Source organism: Apus apus, chromosome 11 (genome assembly GCF_020740795.1).
Source record: "Apus apus isolate bApuApu2 chromosome 11, bApuApu2.pri.cur, whole genome shotgun sequence".
Taxonomy (NCBI): Eukaryota; Metazoa; Chordata; class Aves; order Apodiformes; family Apodidae; genus Apus; species Apus apus.
Genome location: NC_067292.1, coordinates 1,473,914 through 1,490,673, shown reverse-complemented (window position 1 = coordinate 1,490,673; position 16,760 = coordinate 1,473,914). Strand labels below are relative to the sequence as shown.

General features: G+C 62.4%; 2 protein-coding genes across 7 annotated transcripts in view; both read left to right on the top strand.

The window, feature by feature from the left end:
- ACSF3 (acyl-CoA synthetase family member 3) overlaps positions 1-6,947 on the top strand; it is a 58,891-nt gene extending 51,944 nt beyond the window's left edge. For all 6 annotated transcript variants that reach the window (XM_051629720.1, XM_051629721.1, XM_051629722.1 and 3 more), the window contains exons 8-10: positions 2,640-2,774; positions 3,381-3,492; positions 6,668-6,947. In XM_051629720.1, the coding sequence (XP_051485680.1) occupies positions 2,640-2,774; positions 3,381-3,492; positions 6,668-6,785 (365 nt within the window). In that variant the 3' untranslated portion in view covers positions 6,786-6,947. The remainder of the gene's footprint in view (positions 1-2,639; positions 2,775-3,380; positions 3,493-6,667) is intronic.
- A 4,440-nt stretch (positions 6,948-11,387) lies between these two features.
- Positions 11,388-16,747, top strand: CDH15 (cadherin 15). Its single transcript, XM_051629709.1, has 14 exons — positions 11,388-11,463; positions 12,505-12,657; positions 12,815-12,970; positions 13,056-13,200; positions 13,286-13,446; positions 13,638-13,766; positions 13,878-14,063; positions 14,140-14,393; positions 14,536-14,678; positions 14,766-15,002; positions 15,087-15,326; positions 15,691-15,827; positions 15,920-16,075; positions 16,153-16,747. The coding sequence occupies exons 1-14, from the start codon at positions 11,413-11,415 to the stop codon at positions 16,348-16,350; spliced, it is 2,346 nt and encodes a 781-aa protein (XP_051485669.1). The 5' UTR covers positions 11,388-11,412; the 3' UTR covers positions 16,351-16,747.
- The last annotated feature ends 13 nt before the right edge of the window (positions 16,748-16,760 follow it).

Sequence of the window (16,760 nt, the reverse complement as noted above, 5' to 3'; positions counted from 1 at the left end):
GTGTTTCCTTATGGCACAGACACATCCTGAATTCCCACTGCTGCAGGCAGAGCACAGAGGCTTCCCTTGCTGGGGTTGGGATCTGACACCAAGAACACCAGGGCCCGTGTGTCCCACTCTGCCTGGACCCTGTGCATGATGGGGGTGGGTGCAGGACAGAGCCAAGATCTTGATGACAGGCTCTGCCCTGGCAGTTTGTTTTGCAAACACACTCTGGAGAGAAATGAGCCAAGGCTGACACCTCCCCAGCAGACCCAAGGGCGCAGGGATGGGAATTCAGCCCTTGCTCATTGTTAGATAAGGGAGCAAGTTGTGTGGCAGGCACAGAGCCCTTCAGCTTTCACACTGAGGGACCTTGGGGTGGAGAAATCTCCTGCCCCCATCCAGGTCTGTCCCATAGACTCATCTGTTCCTTGGACCTGTCCCTGGGACTGTTCTCCCCATCACAGAGCAAACACAAATGCAGCAGCTTTCCTGTGCTTAAACCCTGAAGAGCAACATGGGACGTGTCACTGAACCAGGCCTGAATTCCCTCTTCTCTCCCTGTCTTCTCTGTGTGAACAAGCAGCTCCTGATCTCCCTACTGGAAGCTCGTGGCTCCCTGGTCTTCCAGTGCCACGTTTTAATTAATGTTCCCTCTCCAGCTCCATGTCAGTCACACATGCTGCAGCCATACCAGGCACAGAAGGTGGTTTATCACCATAGTCACAAATTCCTTTCAACCCTGAGCACCCAAACACCCAGAGAGCCCAACTTTAAAACTCTCCCACAACTTTAAAATATTCCAAACAGCGTTCAACATCCAGGAGAATGCCAAGAGGCAGGCAAGTACAGGAACAATTAATCATTCCCTGGCTGAACTGAGCAAGATGAGCTGTGCAGGATTTTGGCACATGCCAGCAGAGCAGGGACACAGCTCCTTTGGGGAGCAGCCCCCATTTCAGAACCGATTCTGCTCTTTCATTGTTCTGACACCACAAATCTCTCGGCCTTTGCTGCCTGAGCACACACCACGTGCCAACTCCATGAACTGAAGATGGGCTTTTTTAAAGCTGCTGAGCTGGTGGACGTGTCCTAGGGCACTGGGGTTGGGGCAGAAGGAGCACAGGGAAGGAGGGGAGTGGGGTGGAGGTAGGGTTCATAGAATCACTGACTGGTTTGGGTTGGAAGGGACCTTAAAGACCATCCAGTCCCACCTCCTGCATGGGCAGGGACTCCCCCCACCAGCCCAGGTTGATCTAAGCCCGATCCAACCTTGCACTGTGACAAGTGGGGTGTGCTCACCTCTGCTGGGGTGATCCCAAGAGACCCCTGGAGGAGAGGGAACCTCACCTCTGAAGCAGAGGACTGGAGTCCACACAGTCCTTGGCAGTAAGGAAGCTCTTCCCTGGACCACCAATTAAGTCCACAGGTCTCAACTAGCCCCAGAGCCCCCTGGACACATTCTTTGTGCAGCTTTTCCCCCAAACTTGGTGTTCAGCAGGTCCTCCTGGCTCAGGGGGCTTGAACCACAGTGGTGCTGGGTCCAGGACCCTGGTCTGTCCCCATTCCCTGGATCCTGAGCAGATGCCTGGAAAGGGAGCAAGGCAAACACCCGTGGGAACTTCTGCCTTTGTTGGAAGCTGCTTTTTCCCAGCTGCCAGTCTCGGTGTCATCTCCCTGTCGGCGCTTCCCAGCACGATGAGAGCTGCCAGCAAAGGCACAGCAGGGAGCAGGTCAGGCCTGTGGACACAATGGCAGCACCTATCATTAAGGAGAAGATGGAGGCTGACATGTGAGAGTGGGGGCTGAGGGCCCCCCTGGTGCTGCCATCAAGGTTCTGAAATGGAAATGGAGGGTCCCCCCCACACACACACCGGTTGGCACAGGCTCTATTAGCAGGATGTGAGTAATCATCTTAAGTAGCTATCAAAGTGCACCAGCTTGTTAAGCATTTAGCCAGGTTGTGCTGACATGACCTCCCTCCTCAATCTTCCCAGCAGCTAATTACCAGATCGCACCTGCCACACGCCTTCCCCCCACCAAAGGAAGGACAGGTCAGGGCCAACATGTTGCTTAGGATGGTCTTATCTTCCCAACATCACCCCCCACCTTTTTTTCTTAGTAGTAGGAGCCACACAGGAGCAAGGGAAAGCCCCCTTTGCAAGCTGTGGGGTCACCATCTGGCAGTCCCAGGGTGTGGCAGGGGCTGGTGGCTTTGGTCAGGGCATGCACACAGCACTGGACCTGCTAGGAAAGACCCACCGTGGCTTCCTGATTTCCAGGAAGATAGGGAAGGGGCTGAGCCAGAGCCTCCTTGGCTTGTGGCCCATGTTGAGGGTGCTCTGGGAAACACCTCCACCTGCAGCCACGGCTCCAGTTTTCACTGCTTCCTTATTAAAAGGTCTCCTGGGGTCATAGCCTCATTCTTCCCTCCACAGAAGCAGCAATGGCTGTCTCCCCTCTGCATGTCCCCAGGAGCAGGTTGTCACCTGGAGAAGGCTGAGTCCCACCCTTGTAGTCTCTGCAGAGTTGCTCGTGACCCTGGTGCTGAGCATGGCTCTCCCCACGTGCCCAGAACATCCCGAGTGTCACAGCCCCGTGGCAGGAGGGGCAGAGGAGAGGGGACAGCCTCTGATGGAGCCTGCTTTGCTTCCCAGGGGACACAGCAGCCTACATGGACGGCGTTTACTGGATCAAGGGCCGCACCTCCGTGGACATCATCAAAAATGGGGCCTTCAAAATCAGCGCCCTGGAGGTGGAACGTCACCTGCTCGCACACCCCCACATCACAGGTACTCTGCTGTCCCCTTCCCCGGGCTGGGACACCCTGTCCAGGAGGGACAACACGTGGGAGCCTGGCTGGAACCACAGCCCTGGCTTGGCAGGTGCAGACACAGGGCCTGGGGGCTCTTCCCCAGCCCTCCCGTGAGCCAGGGGTCCAAGCAGAGAACAGGCTGCTTTTCAAGCCCCCCCTGTTATTGTCCCTGGGGGCTGCAGCCACGAAGCCTGCAGCTGGGTGCTGAGTCAGCAGCAGCTCTCATCTGATTTTGGAAACGAGACTGTAATTAAATCTGTCCTGCCCTTGCGTGTGACCCCGTGCAAGGGGGTGGGAGCAGTGCCCCTGGTTCCACACTGCTCCATACATCATATTCCTCCCTGTTGTCTCCAGATCAAACCATGGGACTTCCTGCATTTTCCTTGGTGAAAAGCTCCATTCTTGGAAGCTACCAACTCTGAAGTCCTGGAGTTTTCCTGTACTAACATCCCACGGCAGCTGCTCTTCCCCGCACGCGGCTGCTGGGACCTACTGGTGGTGCTGAGCCCCTCTCCCACCCACCTCTGACCCCAGGAATGGATTGCTCAGGTTTCTCAGGCCAAGGCCTCTGCTCTCTCTGCAGACGTGGCTGTGATTGGGCCCCCTGACATGGTCTGGGGCCAGCGGGTCAGCGCTGTGGTGCAGCTGCGCAGGGGCGAGATGCTCTCCGTGAAGGACCTGAAGGACTGGGCCAGGTAAGATGTCCCAGGGCAGCACCCAGCGAGTGGCACAGCTCAAGGAAAGCCAGCTCCAAACCTGCAGCACCCTCAGCAGGGACATGTCAGAGGAGGGGGAAGGGGTGGTTGGCAATGACAATGTGCCTCAGGCTCTGGGGATGGAGAAAAGACCTCAGCTCCAAGCAGGACACAGTCTGTGAGATAATGGAAATAAATGAGCCTCTCACCCCAAAAGTACCTTTGTTAAACCACCTGCCTGGTGTGGCTGAGTGGCTCTTTACCACAGCCCAAGCCCAGCCACCAGTGGAGAGCAGACAGAAAGGACCAGGGCAGGGGAAGCTTAAGGTTTTCCCAGCTGCAAGAATGTGATCAGTTTTTTCCCCAGTGCTGCTGCTGTGGCTCCATGCTTGCCTTCCTACCCACTGGAAGCCAGCCCAGTCCCATCCCCAGTTAATCCAAGACCTCTCCCATGGGATTTGGAGCAGGAGGGGACACCAGAGCTTACAGACCTTGCTGGAAGTCACCAGTGAGCTGGTGAGCCTGGCAGAGAGCAGCTGCCTGCCATCCTCTCAGGGCTGGGTGTGAAAACCTGTGTCTCCTCCTTCAAATCCATCAGCAAGTGGCCAGTGGGGAGGCTCTGGGCACCAGCCATGGGAGCTGGGAAGCAGAACCACCAGGTTTATCCCTAATATTCCATTAGCAAAATATTTAATAGCAGATTCTCTCTCTTCCTGGCAACTCCCCCCCCCATCAGGCTGCGGGTATTTTTGGCAGGATTGGCACTGTCTGGAAGCAGCAGGAGCACTTGTTTCATCAGGGGCTGCACAGCAGCCAATTAAAGGTTTCCCCTGGATTTGCAAAAATCACAGCTGGGGGATTGGGATGCAGTGAACACAAGGAGGAGGGAGCTGGGCAGCTGCTGCTCCAGGGGAGCAGTTACAGAGCAGGGGAAGGGAAGCAAACAAAGAAAGCAAATCCACAGCCTGGTTAACAGCTTGGGCAGAGGGACCAAGACCATGCCAGGCTGTCCCTCCTGCTGCTGCACACACAGGGTGACCCTCTGGCTGCTGGTCAGCTGCACCTCCTGCTCCTCCCACAGCCACCAGCTCTTCCTGGATTTTACTGAGATTGAGATGAGGAGGAATTTCTTCACTATGAGGGTGGTGAGACCCTGGCCTAGGTTGCCCAGAGAAGCTGTGGCTGCCTCATCCCTGACAGTGTTCAAGGGCAGGTTGGATGGGGCTCTGAGCAGCCTCATTTGGTGGGAGGTGTCCCTGCCCAGGCAGGGGGGGATGGAACTTTAAGGTCCCCTCCAACCCAAACTATTATCTGATTTTCTGTCCTTTTTCGAGCTGAGATTTCCCTTCCTGGCCAAGCTCAGCCTGTCCTGGTCCATATGGGGTCTGGTGCTCTGGGCTTCTCCATCCAGGACCCTCCCTGGTCAGAGGAGCAAAGGAGAGCAGGGAAGCCCCACCATGCCTTGCTGGTGGCTGCTCATCCCTAAGCTTCCTAGCAGGAGACATTGGTGACCTCAGCAGATCCCTTTGTCCCTGCCCTGTTCTCTCATGGCTCTCGTTACCCCCCCCTGCAGACACGACAGCCCAGAATGACAACCACAGCCTGCAGCAAGCTGTCCCTGCTCCGTGGTGTCCTTGAAACAAACCTGGAGGGTCTGAAGGACTGGTTGCCCAGGCTCTGGCTCCTGCCCACACCAGCTCCAGGCACTGCTCCAGCTCCCCCCACCCTCCTCCCCCTCTCACCCTGTCTCTCCCCTTTATTTTTTATGTCACTTACATTCTCTTGGCCCTTTTTCTCGCGCTCCCTGGCAGGAGACACATGTCCCTCTTCAGAGTGATTCATCTGGCAGCTTTCGCCTCCAACCGCGCTTCCCGGCGCCGTCCCGAGTCAGAGGCATCCATATGGCAGAGGGTGCTGGTGGCAGGCAGGGGGGGACAGTTGAAGGGCTCAGCAGACTTGGCATCTCACTCAGAGTCAGTACCAGGATGCTGCCAGAGCTGGGCATGGCCCCAGGTTGGTGACACACAGGCAGCAGAAGGCAGGAAAGCCCCCCCAGCTTCACAAAGGGCACAGGGACCATGCTCCGTGCTCAGGCTCCCTCCTGCAGCAGGAAGACCTCCAACCTGGACCAGAGGAGGTGGCTGCAAGTCACTGGTGTGCTCCCAGGGATGTGGCCACTGGTGTTCCCTGTACTCTGGCCTGGCACGTGGGAATCCAGCATCCATCACACCACTGTGCTCTTTTCCCCTCCTGTCTCTCATGAGGAGGATCCATGAGCCCATATGAGGAGTTCTGCCTCCCTCTTCCTTGCTGAAGGCTCTGGGTGCCCCCTCCCCAGGGATGGGTGGGTTTTCTGGGGTGCTGCTGGGCTGCATGGTACTCACAGGGTGCTGCAGAGCAGGACTGGGGAGCAGGCAGCCCAGGGTGACCCAGCCAGGTACCAGGGACCAACACCAGCCCCAGGCACAGTGATCGATGAGCCAGGTCCAGGTTTCAACCAGGGACCACAGGCAGGAGCAAAACAGGGCTAGAGAGGAGCTCTGCACCTTCCTGGGGTCCCTGCAGGGCCCAGCTGCTGGCAAGACAGGCTTGAGGTCTCTGCAGAGACAGACTAGAAAGCAGCATCCTCCAGCACAGCTTAGGAGAGACTAGGAACCCACGGCTGAACCTAAATGGGCTCCTGGAGCCTGGGTGGGGACTGTGGGTGGGGCCTCCAGGTGGGGCTGTTTGGCACCATTAGGGCTGTGGGTACTGGGATATGGGGGCGTCTCCAGGTGGGGCTGCTTAGGATCATTAGGGTGGTGGGTGCTGGGGCATGGGTAGGGACTCCAGGTGGGGCTGCTTAGGCTGTTAGGGCTGTGGATGCCCCCAGGACAGCTGGTCCTGCAGGGGCACTGCTCACCAGCCCCCCCACTTCTGCAGAAACATGTCACAGGCACTAGTGGAGGGTGCAATGGTCTGTGTTGAGCCCTGGGCATGGTCCGTGTTCACCCAAAACCTGGAGAGACACAGCCTGGTTGTACCCCATGGGGGGCTGCAGGACACAGGGTCTCAGAGCAGCGCCCCCACCCCCCTGGTCCAGCAGCATTTGTGAGGTCTGGGGACAGGCTCTGCAGGTTGGGGGGCTGGAAGTGTTGGTCTGTTGACCCTAATGGCCTGATCTTGGGCGTTGCAGGGAGACCATGGCACCCTACACCATCCCAACTGAGCTGATCGTGGTGGAGGAGATCCCACGCAATCAGATGGGAAAAGTCAACAAGAAGGAGCTTCTGCAGCGCTTTTACCCAACCTAGTGTGTGGCCTCGGGCCAGGACCAGGAGGTCAGGCAGGACCTCCACAGCAGCCCCGGGGCTTTTTCTACCATGGGGCCAATGAGGTACCAGCAGTGGTAAGCAGTGGTGGACACGAGCAGTCTGGTCCCTGAATAAAGTCTAATAAAAGTAGGATTCATCCCACACAGTCTCCTATGCCTGCCTCTGGATGCTCATCCCTGTTCCCACTATAGCTCTGCCTCAGGACACGTGCTACTCGTTGCTGTAGGACATGACTCAAAATGAAACTCCTGTCTCCAGCCAGCCCTGGTGCTGCCTGGGTGTTCTGCCTCCCCTCTACCCTTTCCCAGGGCCTCCATGACTTGTCCCATAGTTTGGTTTATAGAGAGGGAAAGCCCCAGAGAGCAGGTGGATCCCCTTGCCAGTGGGATCCTGCTCTCCCCGGATGCCCTGTTACCTGCTGTGGCTCAGGCCATGGAGACAGGCTCAGGTTCTGGCTGTGGCTGCAGCCTGGTGAGGGGTGGGAGCCGCAGTGGGCACATGGGCGGGTGCAGAAGAGCCAAGCGAGGTGCTGGAGGCAGCGGGGAGCAGATGCAGCATCAATTATACCGCATGTGTGCTCCTGTGCCTGTGCCCACCCCAGCGCCCGCGTCTGAAGGTCACTGATTTCAAAGAGGACAGCCAGTGTCCATAAACCCTACCTTTGGAAACAGGTTTTTGTCCCTGTCTGACTTCAAGCATGAGCTGCCAGTCACGGTGGCCGTGCCCTGTGGCCCCCAACCAGTGGGTCCATCCCCGCTGCTGGGACAGGGCACTGGAGAGGCAGCGTGGCAGAGGGATGCTGCTCCAGTCCTGTCCCCTGCCGAGGGGGTGGACAGGGAGCCCCAAATTTCCCCCACCAGCCAATGGGACCCTGGGAGCACCAGGGAGGGCACAAGTAATGGCATGGAACACAGAGCCAGGCACTGCAGCTCTCACCAGGCTGCTGAAGGACCGAGCGGATCCTTTGTTAAAACATCGACGATGCAGTAAATTTTTTAACTTACCAGATAGATCAATATCAAATTATCATGTCTCACATTCATAACTCTTAAGCAAGCAACAATGGAGAGAGACAAGGTCACTGGAGAATAAATAGCAGCAAAAGCTCTTAATGATCTATCATTCTCGACAACCCCAGGCACCCAGCACCAGCCCGGTGACAAGATCATTAATAAAACTCTGCAGGAACGCTATCGATTGCTTTGATGGATGATCACAGGTAGCAAATACTGTAAAACACCTGGTTGTCACACACTAAAATGAGTAGTTTGACTCACACCTCGGTGTGGGGACCCGGCTGTGGCTCTTCTCTGGGTTTTCTTCTCAGTGGTGGTTTTGGCAGGGAGGATGGTTGGTGGCTCAGCCCTCGGGTACTGGTGGCCACGGCCCCTGGCTTGGGGTTGCCATGCTGGACCCCCAAGGCTCCCTCCTCCACTCCCCTACAGCTGTTCATCTCTATAGATGGGACCTGTTAATTAAAAGCCTCATTAAAGCACCAGGTTTTGGTACCCTGAAGCCCACACTGAGTCAGCTGGAATGAGTTCTGCTGACTTTGTGCCACTGGATGAACCTGGAGACCTGCTCCATCCCCTCGTCACTGGATGTGGCCCTGGGACACCAACACAGCCCAGACATCAGGGGTAGATGGGGGTCCCCAAGGCCATGGACAATGCCAGCTCAGGCTGCATCCACCTGGGGCACGTGGGGGCTGCACAGGGTGGCTGCACAGGGGGGCTGCACGCATGTCCCCCGCAGCTCCGGGCACTTCTCTTGCCAGCCACGTCCACATCGACGGTCTGATCATATGTACACAACCATTCAATTACCCCGTAATGGCTACAGGCTATTAAGCCATCAATCTCCTTCATTAAGGCCTGCCAGGCCCATCCCTGGCGCCGCCCAATAAAACCATTAAAAACAACAACAACCCAAACCAGCATCTTTAATGCATCGGACATCACACCAGCCCCGCTGACCATCCCACGGTGTCCCCTGCTCTGCTGCAATGTCCCCCTGTCTGCAGCCCATCCTGGGGCACCTGGGGATCTGCTCGCCCCAAACCTTGCTGGGGTGCCTCCAGGGAGCTGGGGGCTGCCCACCCCTCCGTGCCCCCCACCCCCAGCAGCTCGCCCCTGCCCCGGGGTTCAGCAGGCTGCTCGGCACGCAGGGACCTGCTCTGGCACTTTATAGCTGACATTATCTTTTATTGCCACATAAAAGCTGAAGCTCCGGTGGGTTTACGGCTGCTGTGCCGGCATTCAGCACCTCACTGCTGGGCTCTGTCCTCCCTGCTGCTCCCTCTCCCCATCACTGGGTATGGTGGGGGGGCCCAGCCCTCCCCAGCCTCTGGGCTGGGGCCACAGCTGGTCCCACTCCACCCACATTAGGGACAAGACTGGTCCTGTCAGCCACACTAGGGGCACAACTGGTCCCAAAACCAGCTCTTGCACCGGCCTGGGTAGATCAGAGTGTGTCAGCTAGAAGGCAGGACCCTCTGAAGTAAGGTGACCACTTCACCAACCCAGCACGGTTGTCGGCCTGGGCTGGTGTGGTTTGGAGCCAGTATCTGTGGGACCCCCAAATCCCTGCACCCCCGGTTCGTGGGGGGAGAGGGGAAGGGGGGGTGACTGCTCTAGGTTGGATGTCGGGGGAACAGGGATCCCAGTGCCGTGCGGCAGCCAGAGCCGCGCCACCGGCACCAGGCAGCTCCGGCGGCCAGCAGCGCTGCCACCACGACCTGGCACTGCTGCCTTGTCAGAGCCCGTCACGTCTGCCAGCCCCGCGCCCGGTGCCGGTAGCAGGGAACATCTGCTCGGCCACCCCGCTGCCACCGCGCGTTAGGGTCAGGGGCAGCAGCCCGGACCCCCGGCCAGCGCTGCCGGGGCAGCTCCTCGCCGTGACGCTGATGCGGGGTGGCAGGGCCAGCGGGGCCGACGGATGGGATCGGCAAGACTGACAGACTGACAGGCAGACTGACAGACTGACAGGCAGACAGACAGACTGACAGGCAGACAGACAGCCAAGCGAGCACCGCTGCCCCCGGCAGACCCAGCCGCACAGGTGCCCGGCGCTCGCCCGACTGTCCCTTCCCACTGCCCCTCGGGACACCCGCAGCCCTGCCACCACCGCTCAGCCGCTGGGGAAGCACAGCAGACATCCTGCATCCCACGTCCCGTGCGCCTCGTCCCTTTTTCCACCCCTTGTGCCCTACCCGGTGCCGGTGCCCCACGCCGGGGGGGCACCAAAGGCACTTTTCCCAAGCCGGGGAGCGCTGCTGGCCGGGCAGGGTGTCCACAGCAGCCGAGCGGGACGTGGCGAGGCTACCAGTGTCACCGAAATGTCGCACCTTCCCCTGCCAGGCCCCGGGCAGGGTTGCTCGGGAAGCCGAGGACCCTCCCGGGCTCCCCCTCGCCCTGCTCGGGGAGGAGGGGGGTGGCTTTCCAGCCCTGCTGCCGCCCGGACCCCCGGGACCCCGCGGCGGCACCGCCGGGCCGCTGGCCGGGACGATGCTGCCACCTGGTGGCGCAGCTGGGAACAGCAGCGGGAGCCTGGGGCAGCACCGGGACAGACCCCGGGGGTCTGGGGGCAGCGGCGGGGGAGGCGTGTAGCACCGGTACCGGCACCAGGGGTGTAGCACCGGTACCGACACCAGGGGAGGGGTGTAGCACCGGTCCAGGCACCGAGGGTGGGGGTTAGCACCGGGACCGGCACCGGGGTCAAGGGGCAGCGGCGGGGTTGGCACCGGCGGTCTTGGGCAGCATGGGGACATGCACCGGCGCTCGGGGGCAGCACCGGAACCGGCACCGGACTTTTGGGGTAGTACCGGGAGCGGCCCCGGGGATCGGAGGGCAACGGGATTCGGACACCTCACTGGTGCTCCGGGATAAGCCCGGCTCCGCTCCGCCCCGTGGGAACCCGCCGGGACCGGGACACCGCGGGACTCTGCCGTCCCGACCCCGACCCCAAGCACGCACCGGCCCCGGTCCTGCCAGACGAACACGCCCCCGGCACCGAAGGGGCCGAGGTGGGGTCTCCTTGATGGGGACCGCGATGGACGCTCCTCGATGGGGCAGCCGGCAGAGCGGGGAGGGCAGAACAGATCCGTGTCCCAGTGCCGGTACCGGTCCATGTTCCGGTTCTTGGTCCCAGCCCCTGCTCCGGTGCCGGTCGCTGTCCCTGTCCCGGTGCCGGTCCCTGTGCCGGTGCCGGACCAGCCGCGGCGGGGGCAGCGGGGCCGGGCCTCTCCCTCCCGCCCGCCCCGTCGCGGCATCCCCGGGGCGCGCCTGGCGACAGCTGCCGCGTTCCCACCGCCCTGCCCAGGGGGGCTGAGCACCCCCAGCCCCCCGCCCGGGGCAGCAGGGACCCCCCTCCGGGCCCCTCCGCATCCCCCCCTCCCCGGAGCCCCTCGGGCACCCCCCTCCTCCTTCCCCGCCAGGCCCCCGCTGGGCAGGGGGTGCAGGCTGCGGGCCGGGGGGGTTGCGGGGGGGACAGCTGCCCGGCCGGGGGGGGCCCGGCCCGCTCGGCAGCACATGTGCTGTCACTCAGCCAGCCCCGCGGTTATTTTAGCTCGGGGCCGGCGAGCGGCCGGACTGCGCCCCGCTCCGCCATGGGCCCCTCGCTCCTCTTCGCCTGCCTGCTCGCCCCCCTCTGCGCTCGGGTAAGGGGCACGGGGAGATGGGGAAGGGGATGGGAACGGGGCTGGGAACAGGGATGGGGAGACCTCCTGCTCCCTACCCCGGGAGGGCTGGCTGAGATGAGGAGCCTAGATGCAGTGGCGGGGGGGGGGGCAGCCGGACCCCAGACTCGATGAAGGAACATCCCTGGGGGTGGCGGGGATGGGGATGGGGGTGCTGGGGGCTCGGTGCCCCTCTTGGGGCTTTTCTCACCCCACAGATGGCAGCGGCAGGGGGGGCCTGCAGCTCCGGCACACTGCCTGCGCCTGTGAACAGGGAGATGGGATTTGGGGGAGGGGGGTAGGCTCTCAGAAACACCCTGCTCCCCCCTTTCCCACCCCAGCTGCAAGTCCAGACCCCTCTGCAATTCCCCATCCAAGTGTGTACCCCCAGATCCCCTCACTATGATCTCAGGCCTCAGCCATATGGAGCTGTTGGGGTCCTGGCCTGGGCCCCACGGCTAGATGCTCCAGGCAGGGGAAGAATGGAGGGCTGCAGAGCAGAGACCCCCAGCAGCAGGGCCCCCATCACCTCCTATCGCCCTCCCCAGCTTCAGCAGCCTCCCAGGGAAGGGGGGCCTTCTCTCGGGTGGTGGCAGAGGGACAGCTGGAGGCAGCAGCCCCTTGTCCTGCCCATCCCATGGGATTGGCATGCAGCCCCCCATACCCCTCCCATCACAGCCCCACACCATCCCCAGCAACCCCCGGCACAGCCCTCCCAGGGTGCACCGCAGGGGTCCCATGGGTCACAGCCTGGCTCTGAGGTGGAGACTGTTTGTGGGCGACCCCTTCCCAGCAGGATGCCTGACACTGTCACACCAGGATGTCAGGGGACCACCAACATGAAGTTCCTGGGGCAGCTGGGTGGCCTCTCTGCACCCCGAGACCTAACTCCATCAGGGGGTGCCAGCACCACGTACCCCAGCACTGGACACCCAGCCAGGGTGCAATGCTCTGCCACTACCCTGGCATTGCACCCCACTCTGGAGGTTTCAGGGTCACCAGCAGCACCATGTCACCCCCCAGGGTGCCAGCCCAGGCCAGAGGGGTGCCACAGCCCCAGGCAGCCCCCAGGCCTGGCGGCAGCACGAAGGTCCACGGCGGGTGAAGAGGGCCTGGGTGATCCCCCCCATCAGCGTCTCAGAGAACCACAAGCGCATCCCTCACCTCCTGGTGCAGGTAGGCAGGAAGCACCACCCCCCCTCCCCATCTCTTCCAGGTGGTGGGGTGGGGGGCACCCTAGGAGGGGAACATGGCATTGAGAGGAAACTGAGGGCAGAATGGGACCCCAGAAGGGGACAGACCCCAGCCCCAGGACCTGCTTTCCCTGGGACAGATCAAGTCGGACAAGCAGCAGCCTGGGGGGGTGATCTACAGCATCAAGGGCCCGGGGGTGGATGAGGAGCCTCTGGGCATCTTCTCCATTGACAAATTCACCGGGAAGGTCTTCCTTAACACCATGCTGGACCGGGAGGAGAACGACCGCTTCCGGGTAAGGAAGCTGCCCAGCTGCCTGCAGCCCCCTCCCCAAACCCCCCAGCGAGGCCCTGACCCACCTGCTCTGCCCCTCCCTGTAGCTAAAAGCCTTCGCGCTGGACCTGGGTGGTTTGACACTGGAGGATCCCACTGACCTGGAGATCATTGTGGTGGACCAGAATGACAACCGGCCACTCTTCCGGCAGGATGTCTTCACAGGGCATGTGGTGGAGGGGGCTGAGCCAGGTGGGTCCAGCTGAGGGGCTGTTGGGGAGAGCTCGGGTGAGCCAACCCCCACGCCAGCACTCACCAGGTGCTCCTGTGGCTGCAGGGACCTGCATGATGACTGTGGAGGCCACTGATGCCGACGATCCTGACACAGACAACGCGGTGGTGCGGTATTCCATCCTGGAGCAGGGCTCTGCTGGCATGTTCAGCATCAATGCCACCACCGGCGAGATCTGCACTGCACGGCCTGGCCTTGACCGTGAGGTACTGGCCATGAGGGGCACCAGGGTGACACCAGGACTGAGGGCAGCCAGAGACCCCCAGCTGGTAAAACCACAGCTCAAACTATGAGAGGACCCAGGCGTGGGGACAGGGCGGGTGGCTAGTAGCTGCGGAATCTCTGGGCTCCTGGGGGCTGGAAGGTCTCAGCAGAGGCCCCCTGTCTTTCCCTGCAGACCGTGGGGGTGTACAACCTGACGGTGCAGGCAGCTGACATGTCTGGGGACGGGCTCACCACCACCGCCACGGCCGTCATCTACCTGGAGGACATCAATGACAATGCTCCTGAGTTCACCAAGGAGGAGGTAGCAACCAGAGTGGGGGGGGGGGGGATGCATGGGGCTCATCAGAGCGGGAGCTGGGGCAGCAGCACTGCAGACAGCAGCCTGCATAGACCCCATGCCACTCTCCCCCAGTTCTCCATGGAGGTGGAGGAGCAAGCAGCAGGCGTGGACGTGGGCAAGGTCTTTGTGCATGACAAGGACCTGGCTGGCTCGCCCAACTGGTTAGCCAAGTTCACCATCCTGGAGGGTGACCCCGAGGGTGCCTTCGCCATCCGCACAGACCCCTACACCAATGATGGTGTGCTCTCCACAGCCAAGGTGGGCCCGGGGCAGCCAGGGGGGGTGCTAGGGGAAGTTCCATGGCTCAACTGACCCGTGTATCCCCTCTTTGCAGCCACTGGACCACGAGGTGCGGGACCACTTTGAGCTGACAGTGTCGGTGCAGAATGAGGGGCCACTGGAGCCCATGGCTCCCACCAGCCCCCGGGCTCTGGCCACTGTGTGGGTGCGTGTGCGGGATGTGAACGAAGCCCCCATCTTCCGTGAGAACCCGCGGCGGGTCAGCGTGCTGGAAGGAACCCCCCCGGGCACCCCCATCACCACCTACACTGCCAATGACCCCGACACCCACCAGCTCCAGACCCTCACGTGAGTCCCAGCCTCCGAGTTTCGGCACCTGCTCCCCTCGCATCACCTCTTGGCACCCGCTGTGTTGGGGCATTCATGCTTGCCGCCCTCAGTGGGTTATTTTGGGGGGGATGATGGTGTGAAACCCTCCCTGTGCCCACAGCTACGCGCTCCTCTATGACCCGGCAGACTGGCTGCAGCTGGACCCCCACACCGGCACCGTCCGCACCAAGCGGGAGCTGCTGCACCCGTCTGCCTTCCTGCAGGGCGGCTCGTACATCGCCCTGCTCCTCGCCCGGGACGACGGTGAGCAGCGCCCCCCTTGTCCTGTCCCCGCTTCTACCCGCCGTGTCACCCCCCGCCCCCCATGACCCCTCTGCTCTGTGCCCCCAGCCGAGCCCCCGCTCTCGGCCACCGGCACCCTCTCCATCGAGATCCTGGAAGTGAACGACCACCCGCCCCTGCTGCAGCCTCCGGCCGGGATGGTCTGTGGGCGGCCGGGCCGCGGGGGGAACCTGCTCCTGGGGGCCACGGATGACGACCGCCCCCCCCACGGCGCCCCCTTCCACTTCCAGCTCAGCCCCCAGCACCCCCAGCTCGCCCGCAACTGGAGCATCACCCGCTTCAATGGTGAGGGCCAGCAGGGCTGGGCGGCTGCTCTGAGGGGGGCTGGTGGGGGTCCCTGCTCACCCCCTGCCCACGTCCCCTCTGCAGTGACCCACGCAGTGCTGGCTGTGCTGGTGGAGCTGCCCGAGGGGCCCTACTCGCTCCCGCTGCTGCTCCGGGACTCGGGGACGCCCCCGCAGGAGCGGCAGCAGCTGCTGAACATCTCGGTGTGCCACTGCGGCCGGGATGGCACCTGCGATGATGGTGTCCTGGCCGCTGCCACCGCCGGGGCTGGCATCACCTTTGGGGCTCTCATGATCATCCTCGGCAGCACCATCCTTCTCCTGGGTGAGTGAGACCCCAACCGTCCTCACCTGACCCAGCCCCCAGCCCCGTGCCCGACCTGGCCACCCATCCCAAACCCCAGCAGCAGGCTCCATCACCTTGTCCCCCACCCATCACCCCATCCTGGTCCAGGACACCCCATCCAGCCCATACCCATGATCCCCAACACCCCACCCCAGCAACCCTTTCTGGCCAGGACCTCCCTTAACCATTTCCCTCATCACCCCACCTCAAACCCCTACCTGCATCCCCACTCCACTGTCCCAGCCCCACCAACCCCACCCCACCCAGCAGCTCCACGGCCCCATGTCCCACTATGCTGGCCCCCCGGCCCGCCACCCCACGCCCACCCTCCCTCTGCCCGCAGTGCTGGCGGGGCTGGGGGCTGCGCGGGCGCGGGGCCGCCGGCGGGCCCTGCGCAAGGGGCTGCTGCAGCGCTCGCGGGACGACATGCGGGACAACATCCTCAACTACGACGAGCAGGGCGGGGGAGAAGAGGACCAGGTGAGGCGGCGGGGACCCGGGGGGTGGGGATCCCAGAGAGGGGTCGTCCACCCCAGCCCTGCACCCCTGACCTGCCCCCCCGGTCCCTGCAGGATGCCTACGACATCAACCAGCTCCGGCACCCCGAGTTCTTCCCGCCCCGGGCCAAGCCGCCGCTGCGCAGGGACGCCCCGCTCAGCTCCGCCAGCCCCCCGGCCCCCCGCAAGCTGCCCAGCAGCCCCTCCGACATCGAGGACTTCATCAACGAGGTGGGGACGCGGCCTGGCACCCCCCCTTGCCCCCACCCCTTCCCAGTGGGGTTGACGATGTCCCCGTGTCCCCGCAGGGGCTGGAGGCGGCAGACAGTGACCCCAGCGTGCCCCCCTACGACACGGCCCTCATCTACGACTACGAGGGCTCGGGCTCTGTCGCCAGCCCCCTCAGCTCCATCGTCTCCAGCCTGACGGACGAGGACCAGGACTACGACTACCTGAGCGAGTGGGGGCCGCGCTTCCGGCGCCTGGCGGACCTCTACGGACAGTGACCGGGGTGGGGGGCAGCGGGGGGCTTGCACACGCGTGTGCACGGGGTGCCCAGATGCAGCCGCTTTGCATACGGACATGCACAAGATGCCCAGCTGGGGGGGCTCTACACACACACGTGCACCAGGTGCCCAGATGTGGGGGCTTTGCACACGCGTGTGCAGCAAGAGAGGCCTCAGGGCAGGGCTTTGCACACCTGTGCACACCCCGTACCCAGGCAGAGTCCGAGTGCACAGGAAGCCCCGGGTGGGGGACACCCTGGGGAAAGACCCTGCAGAGCTGGGGGGTGTGTGAAGAGCCCCCCCCCCGGTTCTGCCCATAATAAAGACCCCCGAGAAGGGGGCTGGTGGCAGGGGTGCCCTGCGGGGCCCCCACTGTGCCAGCTGCCTGTAGAAACAAGGCACTTTTATTG

Bases quoted from the DNA above. Each gene is read 5' to 3' on its own strand.
- CDH15 (XM_051629709.1), top strand. From the start codon at position 11,413: ATGGGCCCCTCGCTCCTCTTCGCCTGCCTGCTCGCCCCCCTCTGCGCT. The intron at 12,658-12,814 runs GTAGGCAGGAAG...TCCCTGGGACAG, and splicing joins TCCCTCACCTCCTGGTGCAG to ATCAAGTCGGACAAGCAGCA. The intron at 13,447-13,637 runs GTACTGGCCATG...CTTTCCCTGCAG, and splicing joins GGCCTGGCCTTGACCGTGAG to ACCGTGGGGGTGTACAACCT.